The 12939-nt window shown below is 51.7% G+C and overlaps 1 protein-coding gene across 1 annotated transcript in view; it reads left to right on the plus strand.

The window, feature by feature from the left end:
* The window catches only part of LOC144767979 (sodium/potassium-transporting ATPase subunit alpha-3), a 77560-nt gene that overhangs the window by 44570 nt on the left and 20051 nt on the right, over positions 1-12939 (plus strand). Inside the window, exon 7 of the mRNA XM_078651343.1 lies at positions 3366-3496. Within this exon, the coding sequence (XP_078507469.1) occupies positions 3366-3496 (131 nt within the window). The remainder of the gene's footprint in view (positions 1-3365; positions 3497-12939) is intronic.

Raw genomic sequence — 12939 nt, forward strand, 5'->3', positions numbered from 1 at the left:
AAGGGGTTAAACCCTGGGTTGGAATGGCGTTGTAGGTTTACCCCTCGCCGGAGGAGGAGGAACCCTAGGAGAAGAGGTAGGGGGAAGAGAGCCTTCCCTGAGACTCCTGGTCCGCCTGAGGTTGTAGACCCTAGGCTGGAGAACCAGTGGCAGTCTAGTCCTGTCTTGCAGACAGGAAGAGTGGAGAATGGCTACTATGTGCCAGGGGTTACTACCCCCGCTCTGTGAATAGGCAAGGACCGGTGGCACCTGGGTGGCCCAGGGCCTGGTCCTGGCCACAGAAAGCTCTGGAGTACCAGTGGGGTAGCCCAGTTGATCCAGACAGTGGTTTGAGAAGGAATCCCATGGGTTCAACGTGGCGTAGAACAGGAGGGTGTCCCTGCAGTTGCTGGCCCGCGTCCGTGTTCTATCGCCCCAAGCAGGGAAGTCCATCACGGTGGTGATTGGTCTACCCTGCGTTTTGGCTGGAAGGGGGTTGTGTTGGACTTGGCCCTTCTGGCAGGTTCACCCCTAAACTTTTTGCTTGTACTTGTGAATTGGTGGTAGTGATTTTTGGGTCTCTGCGCACTTTTCCCTGTGTCCCAGAGTAAAAGTGCGTGCGTGTAGTATGGCTGGCCGGCCCTCCCATAGGAATGCATGGGGAATGTGTGTGTCCATGTTAGTTCCTGATGTGTGGGGAGTGCAGGCTCGAGTTTGGTATGTGTGTACTCGTGAGAGTGAATGCTGCGCGATGGTATGTGCGGCTTGTATGTGTCTAGTGGGGAAGTGCCACTTCTAGACATTGATGTGTGTGTGCAGTAAGGTTGCTGGAGCGTGATTGGCTGGAGCTGGCTGGCAAGCTTGGCTCCAGGAAGTCTGGATGGGTCTGCCCAGGAGTGAGTGGAGAGATCAGCATGAGTGATGTGTGGGAGGGCTGCACCTGGTTCCTGATGGGGCTGGGCTTTTCCCACACAATGCTGGCTCCGCCCCCCTGTGGTGCGTCTAACGACCCTAGCCTCCCCAGTGAATGAAAGGGGTGGTTGGGCCATCAAGGGTGCTCCAAAACCAGCTGCAACTGGTTTCCCCCCACCCTGCACCCTGAGACAAAGGTTTTCTTAGTATAAGAAGGGGCTGTGTCCCCTTACAATTTGTTCTCTTCCAGGATCCTGAGGGGGCTGCTGCTGTTGCTGGGCCAGAGGACCGCCACTTGGACTGTCTCCCTGCCTGGAGACCCAGTGAGCTGGCTCTGGGCCCAGCCTTGCCCCCCCCTGCCTGCCTAGAAGGACTTTTGCTGAGCTTGTTGGCCCCTAGCGCCTGGGAGCGCTTTATTTGGGCCTCTAGCGCTTGAGAGCGCGTAATTTTCTTCATAGCGCCTGGGAGCGCTTTGGTTGCAGGAGACCGGTGCCCACCCGGCGATTGCCCCGTGTTTGCCGATTTTATAGCCCTGGCAGGTGCCCACCCCGCCAGGGACCTGGTGCCGTTGGTTTGGCCCCATATCGAGTGCCCACCTCGCTTTTTGATTTAATGGCCGAGGGAGCCCACCCCTCGACAATCACCGCCGCAGTCCTGGGGCATTGAAATCGTTGCCGGGCCGCTGCCTAGTGTGACCCGGAAGTGCCGCCTCCACGTCCCCCAGGGCCGCGCTACTACTGGCTACCCTCAGCAGCGCGACCCGGAAGTGCCCGCGGCTCGCCTGGTTGTAGGCGGGGCCTCGGTACAGGAAGAGAGCGGCGCTGGCCTTCACGGGGCTCCCGTGACTGAGGGAGAGCCCCGGAGTGCTGCCAGGAGGCGGAAGAAGAGCCGAGCAGAGGAGAGCTGCCCCAGGAGAAGCGAGAGCCGCCGCAGGACCGGGTGAGTGACGGCACACAGTGTTGGTTCCAGAGAAGGGGGAGGCGTCGGGGCACATTGCCGGTGCCCGCCCCCCCCCCCAGTGCTCTCTCCCCGAAGTGAGGGCAATTGTTGGTGGAGCCCTGAGAGGCCTCCGGCGGTCATTGTCATTTTGAGTCCCCAGGAGGGGGACTCCGCCGATTGCCCCGCATCTTGTGCAAGGGCCCTGAGGCCCCACCGACCAGCCCGCATTACCTTGGTTGTTTAGAGCCCCAGTGAGGCTCTAGGTGCCCCAATTTTGCTTCGAGTCCCCAGGAGGGGGACTCCAACAGCGGCCATTATTGATTTCGAGCCTAGAGAGGCTCAGGGGGCATTTTGTTTCTCGAGCCCAGAGAGGCTCAAGGGGGCACAGTTGTTTTATGAGCTCTGAGAGGCTCGGGAGGGCCATTCTGTTTGTTTAGAGCCACGAGGCTCTTGGGGGACACAAGTGCTTTGTCCAGAGCCTGGGAGGCTCCAACATTGTCCCCATCATTGTTCTTTCAGCTGCCCAGCACTTCGTGGGCAGCTGCCACGTTTAGGGCCCCTGACAATTGGGACACAGGGAGTCCTAGCCCTAGAGAGGCCAGTTGGCCTAGGGACTGCCACAGGTTGTGGCTAATGTGATTCTGGCGCATTTATGATTTATGTGCCAATGTGTTTTTATGCGCCATGTGCCTTGTTCTTACACCTCTGAATGTTGTTGATGCATCATGTGTTTTCCTTCCTTACACCTCTGAATGTATGTGATGCATCATGTGTTATGTGCTTACACCCCTACAGGTACTGTGATACTTAGATGGTTGTTTTTCTCCTAGTGCAGGTGGTGCTAGTGAGGTCCTGGTTACCAGTAGTTACTGGTTGTGTGCTTTATGTTCTATTTTGTGCTACAGTGATTTATCTTCTATGTTCTAAGGGCTAATTTTACTAAGTGCTATTTCTAAAAGTGTTACTTCTTTAAGTGCTGATTCCTGACAGTGGTCCAGGTGGCCCTGTCTTCTACATATCCCCTGTAAATTCTGCCCGTGCCTCTGGCACATTGTAAAGTGTGTGTTTTTCATCTAATGTGTTTTAGTGTAATACAAAGGCTATTTTTATATAACCTTGTGTGGAGTTTCCTTTGTGGTGGGCCTTGGGGGTTGTTGCTGGGGTGCGTGCGCAAATACTTAACTCACATTGCCTCCAAGTTTAGCCTTGCTGCTCGCGCCACTTACCTAGAGGGTGAGCAGGGGTTATCTTGGCGTGTAACTCCCTTGCCCTGACTTAGGAGTGGTGGTCTCTGACTGACTTTGGCGCAAGCCCTGGCCAGCCAGGGATCCCATTTCTACCGAGGACTTACCTGTCCCAGTACTTTGATACCTGGTGTTATGCAGGACTGACATATCCGAGTGCTTTAATACCTGGGGTTACGCAGTACTTTTATCGACAAGCCTATGCATAAATGAAATGTTTTGCAGATGTGTTGGTCCTACTGGCAATATAAGATTGCGGTGCACTCACAGACCTGTGGCCTTGTCTTACAGACCTACGAGCAGAGGAAGGTGGTGGAGTTCACGTGCCACACAGCGTTCTTCGTCAGCATTGTGGTGGTGCAGTGGGCTGACGTCATCATATGCAAAACACGGAGGAACTCAGTCTTCCAGCAGGGCATGAAGTAAGTTTGGGGTGCTGCGAGGGTGAGGGGTGGCATGTGCACAGCACACTGGGCTTGGAAGGTCACTGCTTCTGGAATGTGAGTGACCCTCGATTGGTGCAGTGAGCATATGGGTCCGATTTGGCATTGGTCTTTGGGTGAGGGGCAGAAGGGTGCAAAGAGCACACTGGATCTGTGAGGGCATTGGTCGGTGGATGGAGCAGACAGGTGCAGAGAGCACACTGGGTCTGTGAGGGTATTGCTTTCCTTGTGAGGAGCGAACAGGTGCAGAGCGCACACTGGGTCTGTGAGGGCATAGGCCTCTGGGTGAGGTGTGGATGGGTGTGGAGAGCACACTGGGTCTGTGAGGGTATTGGCCTGTGGGTGAGGGGCAGACGGGTGCAGCGAGCACACTGGGTCTGTGAGGGCATTGGTCTGTGGGTGAGGGGCGAATGGGTGCAGAGCGCACACTAGGTCTGTGAGGGCATTGGTCTGTGGGTGAGGGGCAGACGGGTGCAGAGAGCACATTGGGTCTATGAGGGCATTGTCTCTGGGTGAAAGGCGAACGGGTGCAGAGCGCACTCTGGGTCTGTGAGGGCATTGGTCTGTGGGTGAGGGACGAATGGGTGCAGAGCGCACACTGGGTCTGTGAGGGCATTGGTCTGTGGGTGAGGGACGAACGGGTGCAGAGCGCACCCTGGGTCTGTGAGGGCATTGGTCTGTAGGTGAGGGGCAGATGGGTGCAGAAAGCGCACTGGGCTTGTGAGGGCACTACTCCTGGAATGGGGGTGACCCTTGATTGGTGCTGAGAGCACACTGGGTCTGTGAGGGCGTTGCTTTATGGGTAGGGGTAAACGGATGTAAAGAACACACTAGGCCTGTGAGGGTATTCGCCTTTGGGTGTGGTGGACGAGTGCAGAGAGCACACTGGGTCTGTGAGGGTATTGGTCTGTGGGTGGGACGGACAGGTGCAGAGAGCACACAGGGTCTGTAAGGGCGTTGGTCTGTGGCTCGAGCAGGACAGGTGCAGAGAGCCTACAGGGTCCGTGAGGGCATTGGTCTGTGGGTTGGGCGGACAGGTGCAGAGAGCACACTGGGTCTGTGAGGGCCTCGGTTTCTGGATGAGGGCCAAACGGCTGTGGATAGCACACTGGGTCCTTGAGGGCATTGCTCTCTAGGTAAAAGGACAGACTGATGCAGAGAGCTCATGATACAGTCCTGGACATTGATGCAAAAGTGGGGCATAAACATATATCACACCCACAGCAAGTACATACGATGCAGCCAACACTCACTGCAATCTGCTGACTACAAAGAGGGAGCACTGCTCGGCATTGCTGCCAGGGGTTGCTCGTGCAGCACTACACACTAGAGGCAGCCGGTGAGTTCAAGCGGTGGAGAGACAGTTATCGCACACGTGGTAATGTGAGTCACCACCGGAATTGAACGTGCCACTTGATTCCTTTTGTGTGGTGTTTCCAGTGAGAGTCAATATGGCTAAAGATAAGGATCCTACACCTCAAAGACAAGGCAACCTAAACCACTGGGAAAACGTGGTGACCCCCCTAATGGAGACAGAGCAGAATGCCCCACCCATTCCAGACAATGCAGCCTTGCTATTAGCAATCCAATCCTTGCAGGAACGCACTGAGGGATACATGAGGTCCGATCCGAAGCGTCTCTCCTGCGACAGGATCTGCACAATGTATCGGAAAGAGTTACAATGGCGCAGACAAGGATCTCACAGGTTGAGGGCACAACCCATGGTCTACAGAATAAAGCCTCAGAGCTTGGGACTGTGGTAAAAGACCTCAACTGGAGGGTGGACGATGTGGAGAAACGCACTAAAAGGAACAACCTGCGCTTTGTTGTCTTTCCAGAGGGGTTTGAGGGCTCCAACATGGGGCCTTTTTGACCATATGGCCGCGGTCCTCCCTTCCACTGGAACAGTTCTCATTATGTTTTATTATAGAATGCGCCCAAGGGGCCTTAACTCCCAAACTGCCCCTGGGCGCTTCTCCTCGTCCAGTGATAGCCTGCTTTTTGAATTTCCTGGATGGGGATATGATACAAAGACAGGTCCGTCGCCTGGAAGAGGTCAGCTAATGAAAACAGTAAAATCATGTTATTCCCGGACTATTCTCGAGTGGCGGATTTTCAACTGTATCAAGGTTAAACTGAGAGCCCTCCAACTGAACTATAGGCTGTTGTTCCCTGCAAAGCTTAAGGTTATATTTGAGGGCAAGGCATTTTTCTTTCACTCCCCTGAGGAGGCTAGGACCTGGCTGGAGGAGCACCAGCCCCTGCAAAACATCAAAGATGGCCAATGAGGTGGAGCTACTTTTTACCAGAGAGGGGCAAGGCCCAAGAAGTGCCAGTATTGGAGAAAGAGACAAAGCCGAACTGATGGGCCATGGCAAAGGGGGAACCCACTTGTGGTTCACCAACAGAAATGAAGGCCAGGATGGTCCTCAGTCACAGATGGAGACATACCTTTACTATGTAAAAGGTCAAAATCAGCAGGTGAACAAAGTGGTCGGACTTCCCATGTCTTGGACAGAGATCGATCCTCAAATACCGATGACCCGCATCCTTTAGCTAAAGAAATTGCAATACTAAAGCAAGGACAATCCACCCGCGACACAATGGGAGGAGACTAGCCTGGTAACTGAATGGTGGCATAGAGTCAACATCAATACTCTTGTAGGGAATGGAGCCTCTCCCTTGCCCCCTATGAACTTAAAGAGGCTCCTTGGAGCAGCTGGTGTGCAACTCATTTGTGATTGTTACTTTTTTCAATACTTCAGACGCTCTAAAGTTGTAAAGGGGGGTTTATTTGAGAAGGGGGGCTACAGACCTCACTGACTAGTCCCGTAACGTGGTTACCAGGTCAGCTAGCTTGGGGAATGTGCAGGAGGTAGGTGGAGAGTACTTGGTGGGCAGAGCTGGTTTGGGGGAGGGAGGTAATTCGGTTAGAGAGGGTAAGTTCATGCTACAAGTGGGACACATAGATGAGTCATACAGATACAGGCAGTGGGACCCACCGTGGGAAGCCCAGATTACACCTCAGAATGTGAACGGTGGGACTAGACCAACAAATCGGAGGTGCACACAAAATTGTCGCATGTGGGTTTCAGTACGGGATCCCGTGGAGTAGCCATTCTAGTCAGAAAAACCCTCCCTTTTCCATGGAGAAAACATGGACCGACTCCAGTGGGACATACGTGGCAGTGAAGGGATTTCGGGGTCGAAGAGATGTTACTCTGATCAGTGTTTATCCCCCTCCCCCCAAAGACTGCAAAAGGCGACACAAAATGCAGTAGCAGGGATCTTGTTGGAGGCAGGTTCCTCTTTACACATTGATGGGGGCGACTTTACTGATGTAATCTACCAGAATCTGGACCGCACCAGCCCAACTAAGGGACCAGAGAAGAAGACGGTCCTGCAAACTTTACGGCTACCCTGGGCGTCTCAGACCTTTGGTGCAGACACCACCCCATTGATCGTAAGTGTTCATTCAACTTCAGAGCCCAAAAGGCGTTTTCCAGATTGGACAACATCTTTGCACCTACGGGCAAAGCGAGAGGGCTGGAAAGAGCTGAGTAGCTGGCCAGGGGTCTGTCAGACCATTCCCCACTGTGGCTAACATTAGGGATTCAGAAGAGTAGAAGGACATTGACCTGGAGATTAAATGCCTGTGAACTTAGAAACGCTAATGTAGTCAAAGAAATCAGAGTAGACACAGAACTTTACCTCACTGAGTATAAGGACTTATAAGGCCGTACTTAGAGACAGCGCAAAAAATATGATAGCTCACAGAAAGAAAAAAGAGTGACATGACATGGAGGAACTGGAACAGACCCTTATAGAACTAGAGGGAAGGCCAGGGGCACATTCAGATCCCAAGATTGCGATAATACGTAGAGAATACAAGTCATTGGCGCAGCAAGAAACCAGAGCCATGATCCTATCCCAACAGTACCGTCTGTACGATACCGGGGAAAATGGAGGCGGTTACTGGCCTGGCCGGAAGGCAGCTGAGGATAGATGGGTGACTGAGATCATAAGAGAAGATAGGGTCTCCTTTGCCACACCCTGAGACATCGACACAGAGTTTACAAGATACTATGTGGCCTTTTATAAGGCACGGCCCTTAGCAGACGCCGCTCAGCTATAGAAATACACGGAAGAGCTAACAGTCACAACTTTGTCAGGGGACGATTGGCAAACTCTGGAGGAAGAGGTGGGATCGCCAGAAGCACTAACTGCTATTGGTCAATTAAAGACTGGGAAGACCCCGGGCCCTGATGGTGTACAGGCTTTTAAAAAGAATGCCGGAATCCTAGGACCACACTCACTTAAGAAGTTTGGTGCAGCTAAAGTCGCATAGGATAGTCGCATTACCTGAGAGGCTGCTAGTCGAGCGGTCGCTTTTTTAGAATTCTACTCTTTTAAAAAACTTTGAAAATATTGCAATTACCTTTATTTCCCTTGTGTCCGCTCCCTTCCTTGCATATAGCGTTTCACGGATCTTAGCGTGATGCTATTATTTTTAAACCAGATCGCTCCTACCCTCACTGCTCATTTGCACACTATTGAGGCAACATTCTTAAGGTCCCCACTTGGGTGGTGCCTTAGTCGATTTTAGGACTCAGGCTCACCAGGTCCCGGGCTCGATCCGGTTTTGGCGGCCATATTAGGTGGGTCATCATTACGGCGAGCGTTCTAGTCGCCCCTACAAAAGGAGGGATCAGTTACTAGGTCGGGAGATAGTCGCATTACCTGAGAGGCTGCTAGTCGAGCGGTCGCTTTTTTAGAATTCTACTCTTTAAAAAACTTTGAAAATATTGCAATTACCTTTATTTCCCTTGTGTCCGCTCCCCTCCTTGCATATAGCGTTTCACGGATCTTAGCGTGACGCTATTATTTTTAAACCAGATCGCTCCTACCCTAACTGCTCATTTGCACACTATTGAGGCAACATTCTTACAGTCCCCACTTGGGTGGTGCCTTAGTCGATTTTAGGACTGAGGCTCACCGGGTCCCGGGCTCGATCCGGTTTTGGCGGCCATATTAGGTGGGTCATCATTAGGGCGAGCGTTCTAGTCGCCCCTACATAAACGTCCACCCATGTCTACGTGCAGCGGGCGCGCCGGAGTCACGCCAGAGTCCAGCCCGTCTGCGCCCGTCCGCGGCCGGACGGGCATAGGGCTTGACTCTATGCCGGTTTGCAGTACCGACAGGGTGAGTTATTCTCGGAAAGACCTACTCAGTCTCAGACCTGCGAAAAATTCAGAGTGTAAGTACGTTTCAGAGTCAGATGATCATTTTGAAAATTGTACGCTCTGTTGCCCTTATTCCTTAAAACTGACCCAGGCACCGGTTTCATGCCCAGGCTTGAAACTAGCTTCATTGAATTGTAGGTCGCTTCCCAAACATGCCCTGTTAATTAATCACCTTCTTCTTGACCACGAGCTAGATATCCTGTTTCTCACAGAAACATGGCTTACGACACACTCGGATTCGGATATCGTCATGGCTCTCCCTCCGGGTTTTCTTATTCAGTCCCAACTACGCCCCTTGGGTAGGGGGGGCGGGCTGGCTATTCTGCACAGAGACCATTTCACGTGCAGAATTAGCGATGCACAAATTACGGACTCAGAGAGTTGCCATTTTTCAATTCAATTGGCCCCTACCACCTCTCTTATAGGCCTTTTGGTGTACCGCCCCCTGGGCCATTTTGGTCCTTTTGCCAGCTCGTTGTTAGAATCCATCTCAGCTCTGGCCCCTTCTGCATCCAATTACACTGTTCTCGGTGACCTCAACATTCATTTTGATGATCCCCTTGACACGGGGCCGCTGATTTGAGGTTGGATTTGGCTGCTTGTGGACTTCAATTGATTAATAATGGGCCCACCCACAATCAGGGCCATTTGTTGGACCCTGTTTTTACGAATGTCTGTTCTATCCAGGCAAAACCCCCTTGTCCCCTCCCCTGGACAGACCATTTTTTAGTTTCTCTTTCCTGGCCAGGGGATTTTAGGAAACCTTATAAGTCCGTCATTTATACCCAGGACAGGGCCTGGTCTAGACTCTCGATTGAGGATTGGTCTAGAGCATTGGAACTTACGACTCCTGCTCCTACTGCGGACCTTGCTTTGGCTGACAGCAACTTTAGGAACTGGATTACCGGTTCACTTGACTCCATTCTACCCATAAAAACCAGAGAAAATAAGAGTGGGAAAATAGGCTCCACCCCTTGGTTCAATTCGGAACTGAGAGCTCTCCGAAAGGACTGCAAAAAATTGGAACGTCTGTGGAGAAAGGACTGGCTCCACACAAAAAAAGACTCCTACCGGACGGCTGTTAGAGCCTACAAACTAGCCTTGAAAGTAGCCAAGGCCTCTCACTATGATGATAGGATAAAAAATGCCACAAACTCCTCGAGAGAGACCTATCTCATAGTTAAAGAACTCTTAAAGATTCCGCAGCCCCCTATATCGGCTCTGGCTTCATCGGACAGGAGTATGGAACTCGCGAAGTTCTTTGACTCTAAAATTTCCAACATTTTGACCGCACTTCCTCAGCCATCTCAGCTACTTTGCTGGGATAGCGTGGCTCCTGAAACTTGCTCAGCGGAGTCTCCTCGACCACAGCTTAATGCCTTTAGGGCCGTATCATTGGATGAACTTGATAAGACCCTGGCTAAAATGAAAAGTGGCTCTCCTTGTGACCCCGCTCCCATGAGGTTTTTGAAACAAGTTGCTCCCGTGATTGTTTTGTCTGTACTGGAGCTGATTAATTCCTCACTGTTACAAGGCTCCGTCCCTCCCAGTTGGAAGGGGGCGGTAGTTAAAGCCCTACTAAAGAAACCCCAGCTGGATCCGGCTGATCTGGCTAATTATAGGCCGATCTCGCTCCTACCTGGCATTAGCAAAACCGCCGAAAAACTGGTTAATGTCAAGTTGTCCCAGTTCCTGGAATCTAATAAACTCCTGCGTTGCTCCCAAACAGGGTTTCGCCCTGGCCAGGGCACGGACACTGCCCTCCTCGCTGTTATCGAGGAAGCTAGGTGCATTTTGGATTCAGGGGGATCAGTGGCAGTGATCCTCCTGGACCTTAGTGCAGCCTTTGACACGGTGAATCACCGTGTCTTGATCCATCGGCTGGCCAGGGCGGGGCTCGGGGGCACTGCCCTAGCCTGGATAGAGTCATTCTTGTCGGGCCGTACGTTCCAGGTCTGGGATGGCAACTCTCGTTCTGACCATCTTCCTCTTCTAAGTGGGGTGCCCCAGGGCTCCTCACTTAGTACTACTCTTTTTAATGCTTACATGGCCTCTTTGGAAGATGTGGTTGCCCCCTTTGGCATCAAGATTGTGAGTTATGCGGACGACACGCAATTGGTCGTCTCTCTCTCACATCTTGACCAATGCTCAGACAATTTGCTACACTGCCTTCAGGAAATTCATCTTTGGATGTGCGATTCCTCACTCAAACTTAACGGGTCTAAGACAGACATTATGCTGCTGGGGAAAAAATGGACAGCGATTCCATCTTCTGTCTGGCCCGTTACTATGGGTGAGGTTCCCGCTCCCAAAACAGAAATCAAGAGCCTGGGGGTCTGGCTCGACCAGGACTTATCCATGAAAACCCAGGCAATACAGCAGGAACTTGTTTTGGACTTCTACGCTCTGTCCGTAAGATTCTCCCTCTGCTTCCCCCTCTGTCCAGGAAGCTTCTAGTCCAGGGATTGGTACTCTCACGACTGGACTATAGCAATGTGATCTACCTAGGGGCCCCTGAAGACACTCTCGGCAAACTTCAACGAACACAAAATGCGGCAGCCAGGATGCTGTTGGGCCTTCCGTCCCGAGCCTCTGCTAGACCAGCGCTCAAAGCCCTCCATTGGCTTCCTGTGCGAGAGAGGATTGATTTTAAAGCTATGTGTATCGCCCACAAGCTTCTGAATGGGCAAGGGCCTCCGATTTTAGCGGGTCTGGTCACCCCGTACAAAGCCTCAAGATCTCTTCGCTCGGACAATGAACGACTTGCAACTGTCCCCAAGTTTAGGAAGGTACGCACGGGAGGCCGTCGCTTCTCAGTGAGGGCAGCCGCACGCTGGAATTCGCTTCCCCGTGGCTTGCGGCTGGAATCATGCTATCTACACTTTCGCAGGCAACCTAAAACCTTTCTCTTTCCTAAATAGGTCCATTTGCTCCCTTCTGCCCGTTTCTGACTTCTGACTTTATAGCGCGGGGATGCCTTCGGGTCACCAGGCGCTCTATAAATCCCTAAATAAAATAAAGAAGTGGGAGCCTTCCCATTGGACCTACACAGTGCCGTTATTGGCTAACAGACTGATAACAGTGATCAGCTTTTTAATACATCTGGATCAATTGGGCTTAATGCCAAAAAGGTCGACCAGATTCAATCCCCGCTGATTATATAATTGGCTTGAGATGGTCCCAAATAGCAAAAATCCCCATCTAATCCGGTCATTGGACGCTAAAAAGGCATTTGATGCTGTTCATTGGCTCTTTCAGAGGCAGGTCTTGGTGACGTTTGGGTTTGGTATCAACTTTATTGCCTGGTTTGGCCTACTCTATAAAAACCCAGTTGCTGGACTCAGAGTAAGTGGTAAGCTATCTGCTGAATTTCACAGAGAGGGCCACAAGGCAGGGGTGCCATCTATAACCCCTTTTATTTGCCCTAGTACTAGAGCCCTTGGCAATCATAGTCAGGGCTCACCTGAACATATTGGGATTCAGAATATCGGAAGAGGACTTGAGTGATAAATGAATATAGTTGTATGCGGACGCTATCCATACCGACTGTATCACTCGCTGCCATATTTGAGATATTTGCTAGTTATGGGGCACATGCGGGCTATTGAATTAATCGGTACAAGTCCAGTCTCTACCCCGCTAATAGAGACTGGACTTGTACAGGACAGTTGCATATTGACAGGCGGGGATTTAAATATTTGGGTATTTAAGTGACCTCTAACACCAGAACCAGCTTAGTACACAGTATTTGCAGGGTAACTACAGACTTCCATGAGGATGTTGCAAGATGAGGGATACGGCAGTTGAAAATACTGGGACGGGCGTCAAAGTACAAGATGGTGACACTCCCGAAGCTCCTATATATCCTTCAAAATACCTCCCATAAGATCCCAGAAGACATGTTTACTAGAATAGACAGTGAAACCAGAACGTTGCTGTGGAATGGGAGACATCCTAGCGTGGCACTGGGGGCACTGCAGGGAATCAGTATAACTGGGGTATTTCCCTCCCCAAAATCCAGGCCTACTATTGGCCATCAATTTTAATTGTTGTCAATGACTGGGGGTACCGGCCCAAAATCACCCTACTAATGCGCTAGAGTGGACCCATTTCCAGGTCCAATCATACTTACTCTACACATATGGGGGTAAGGGGTCGCGCAGCTCTTGGACGGCAACC

This window comes from Lissotriton helveticus, chromosome 7 (assembly GCF_964261635.1).
Source record: "Lissotriton helveticus chromosome 7, aLisHel1.1, whole genome shotgun sequence".
Lineage (NCBI taxonomy): Eukaryota > Metazoa > Chordata > Amphibia > Caudata > Salamandridae > Lissotriton > Lissotriton helveticus.